General features: G+C 49.6%; 1 protein-coding gene across 1 annotated transcript in view; it reads left to right on the top strand.

Moving 5' to 3' along the window:
• Nucleotides 1-3,833, top strand: part of LOC135812095 (vacuolar fusion protein CCZ1 homolog) — a 23,697-nt gene extending 19,864 nt beyond the window's left edge. The window contains exons 14-17 of the mRNA XM_065325423.1: nucleotides 815-929; nucleotides 1,285-1,428; nucleotides 2,198-2,325; nucleotides 2,976-3,833. Coding sequence (XP_065181495.1) covers nucleotides 815-929; nucleotides 1,285-1,428; nucleotides 2,198-2,325; nucleotides 2,976-3,031 — 443 coding nt within the window. The 3' untranslated portion in view covers nucleotides 3,032-3,833. The remainder of the gene's footprint in view (nucleotides 1-814; nucleotides 930-1,284; nucleotides 1,429-2,197; nucleotides 2,326-2,975) is intronic.

Raw genomic sequence — 3,833 nt, 5'->3', positions numbered from 1 at the left:
GAATTTTTGAAATTGTTGCTGTGACGTGGCACTTTCAAGCCCTATAGCTGTGCTCTATGCCGTTTGCTGCTCAGTATTCCATCAAGTCAGTAAAAAGATGTGAAGAGAATACCGTAGTGTCTTGTATTAATTAAAGCCTGTCTCATATAGAAGCCTGTTTTGAATATGAGCCTGCTTTTCAAGATACACTGTCGGCACAGTAGCCTGGTCTTAGTGTTGGCACACATAGAACTACCTGGTTTGAATAAAAGCCTGATGTGAATAGAAGCCTAGCCCTGACATCGGCTTCTACTGGAATAAGCCCGGCTTCAATACGCGACATAACGGTACACTATAGAATTGAATGAAGAACTCCGTATATCCTTGCTCAGCGCTGGATTGCTCCTGTTGCAAACGGAAGGATCCACGAGCGGGATTCGAACCCAGCAGCACCCCTGTCTTTCCGGGACAGTGCTCTACCGATTAGGCTACCGTTATCACACACGCGCGCGCACACACAAACACACACACACACACATACACACATTCATGTACACACACACACGCACACAAACACGCGTGGATCCTTGCTACACTCCCTTGTATTTCACCTGTGTCGTCATGGAGACTGTGGAAACGTGTAATTTTGCCCTGCCCCCCCCCCCCCCGTATCGTCATGGAGACTGGGTGCTATTCAGGGGACATGACTATATCACTGCTTCGTATGTACCTTTTAATGGAGCCGATGCCACCCGAACTGCGGACAACGAAGCCATATTATTTAGTATTAAAATACTTTTCTGTGTGTTGTCTCTCACATCTCCCACCTGTGTAGGCTCTGGTGCACCGTCTTATGAGTTTTGTAAGCGTCTCGACACGTTTGTCGGCCCGCATCTCTCCAGCCTGGCCAAGATGATCACCGACTACCTGCAGAGTAGGCGACCGGCAAGGTATGCTAGGGTACTATTGCTGAACCCCCTAGACCCACGGGGGGGGGGGGGGGGCGTAGGCCCATTTCATCAGCACATTGCTGCGACTCCCCGCTGTATTGTCACAATCTGCACAAGGCCGAATGCTGCTGCTACTAACCCATGTTAAAATTAATGTTATGGAAAGTCCTGTGTACAGTAAGACCTGTAAATAAAGACCACCGTGACTAGCGACCAGCCTGGTATTGCAGACCACTTTGTCAGGCACGCACGGTCTCACACCTGCCACTAAAGACCGCTTTCTCTGGCCCCCTTGCAAGGGGTGGTTGTTAGTCACAGGTTTTACTGTACTTGTTTATTGTGTGTTTGTGTACAGCACTGACAGCCAACACCGCTTTATCTACTTTAATCATATGAACTTAGCACAGAAGAGCAGTGTACACAGTCGCAAGTCTCCGTTCGTCACCATCTCGCAGGATCTGATGCGCCTGCTAGCGGATATCAACTCCGACTTTCAAAAGTAAGGTCACACGGCCTGGCGTCCACCGTTCGCTGTGTGTGTGGGGGGGGGGGGGAGGGAGGGGTGTGTGTGTGTGTGTGCGTGTGCATGTGTGTGTGTGCGCATGTGTGTGTCTGCGTGCATGTGTGTGTCTGTGGCCTGCAGAGTGGGATCTGTCTTCCTTGGCTTAATATACAGTGGGTACAAGCGGATACACGGATGTGGCAAGTCAGGGTTTGGATACCCGTGCCGTTGGGTCCTGACTTGAGACTTATCAGACCTCACTGCCCGCCGCTTGGGCACCGGATACACCAGATACACTACAGGCAGACCTAAATTATCCCGTCCTCTCTTATCCGGATCCCTCGCCATCCGGAAGAAGATCGTTGGTTACCGATTTACAGCATATGTAGTGCATACATACAGCGTGTGTGTTCGATTATCCGGTTCCCTCGCCTATCCGGATATTTTTGTGGAAAACTGATATGTGCGGTTATGCGAGGTCTGACTGTATTGAATAGGGCTGCTTGATTATCGGACCACTTGATTTAAAGATGGTGTGTAAGGTTTTTCATGTAATGAAGTGGCTGTAGTGGAGCTTGCGCACGTCAAGACGTGTCAAGAATGCTGTACAGGGCATTGCACAGTCGATCTACGCTCCAATAGAAACCTTCCTCAAAATGGGAGCGAAATCGGGAGGATCGACACATCGTTGGGGTTTCGCACACATGCCATCCTCGACTCATGTGCACCTGTTGCCTACACGCGACGTTGTCTGTACACCATGCAGGTCTAAGGAAGACGGTGAGACGGTCATCAAGACGATGACCGACTGCTGGGTGGTGGGAAGACGCTCGGACCAGCGAGAGTTCTTTGTCGTGCTCAACCAGAAGAATGCAAACTTGATTGAAATCAGCGGTAAGTCTGCGGTGGGTGCATGCGTAGTGTTTGGATGCACAGCGCACAGCGCTTTGCGTTTGAACTTCATTTTCTTGGCACAACGAGAAGGGTGAAGAGTGCCAGAGTCAACCCTTGTTGCTGCATAGATTTGAACCTGTGTTGAATGACCACCTCTGTTCTGAGACCAGCCATTTCAGCACCCAGACCATTGTTGCTACACAGATTAAACCTGGTATATGCTGTTTCCTGCTTGTCCACGCTGTCATCATGAAAACATGTTACAGATTAAACCTGTGTTGCAGGACCACCTGTCTTATGTGACCAGCCATTTCAGCACCCAGACCCTTGTTTCTGCATAGTTTTGAACCTGTATTGCAGGACCACCTGTCTTATGAGACCGAGGTATTCTGTGCTGCGACATTAGGTGGTGGTAGTTGCTATAGAGGAAGTGCAATGCACGTCACATTGTACATTTGACACTCAAAGTTCTTAACCCATAAATGGGCATGTTGCCACTCGGCTAGCTCCCATGTAGGGAGGATTGTATCTCCTCCATACACTGTAACACAGCGTAGTCAACTTCTACACTCATATCTCTCTTATCCGGGGCGGTCTGGTGCATGTACAGCATTCTCATGTTGCTGTCTGTTCTCTCTGTCTGCCCACAGAGGAAGTGAAAAGACTGTCTGCTACCAACTTCAACAACATTTTCTTCTTGGATTAGTGTTGCCGGTGGATGGAACCGGCGACCACCCGCATGTGGCTAGCGGCGGGGGAGAGGCTGTGGGCTGTCGCCGACTGCGGTGAGTATTCCCGGAGAGAACCGAGGATTGAAGGTGGCGCTCGTGCTGTACAGCACACGCGCGCGCATCTGTATTCGCACCGCGCTTATTTTGGCAGCTTGCCCTCACCTATTGAGCAGTCCGCTTGTTACAGCCGAGGTTCAATACCCACACCCCTCCTCCTCCCGGTTGACAGCCAGCACTGCTGCCAACACACACCATTGGTTTCTAAAACGTGCCCAACGCCGCCATCGGCATACGTCTCTTGAAGTTGCAAGCCGTGTTCAAACCTGTAAATATGTTGCGCCTCGGCCTTGCGCCCTGCTCTCGTCTATATTGGAACATATCAAGCTGCATTCGCTCGTTGTACAGTTCTTGTAAAGTCTGGCTGGTTTTCGTCGAGTTTTCTGTAGTTTTTGTGATATCATTCGGAGTTACTCATGAAATTGCCCCGTTTTACATGTTGTTCCCCCCCCCGATTATGTTAGTACATGTACACAGAGTGGCATGGCTACTGCTTCACACAGCTTGTGTACAGCATGCCTAGATCAGTGTGCTGTTGCTCTGATCTCACTGCACTGTCGTACAGCAAGACTTAGTACAGGGACTTACCCAGCACTTCTCTGTGTCGCTCTCGGCAACAAAGGAATTTTTGAATATTTTGCGTACGTTTTATTAAAACTCTTGTAAAGATCATAACACTTCATGCGATCACTATCATGATATCAAGTGTACAACCGTGAA

This window comes from Sycon ciliatum, chromosome 3 (genome assembly GCF_964019385.1).
Source record: "Sycon ciliatum chromosome 3, ocSycCili1.1, whole genome shotgun sequence".
NCBI lineage: Eukaryota > Metazoa > Porifera > Calcarea > Leucosolenida > Sycettidae > Sycon > Sycon ciliatum.
Note: the sequence above shows the minus strand (reverse complement) of the source record. Positions and strands in the feature narration are given on the sequence as shown.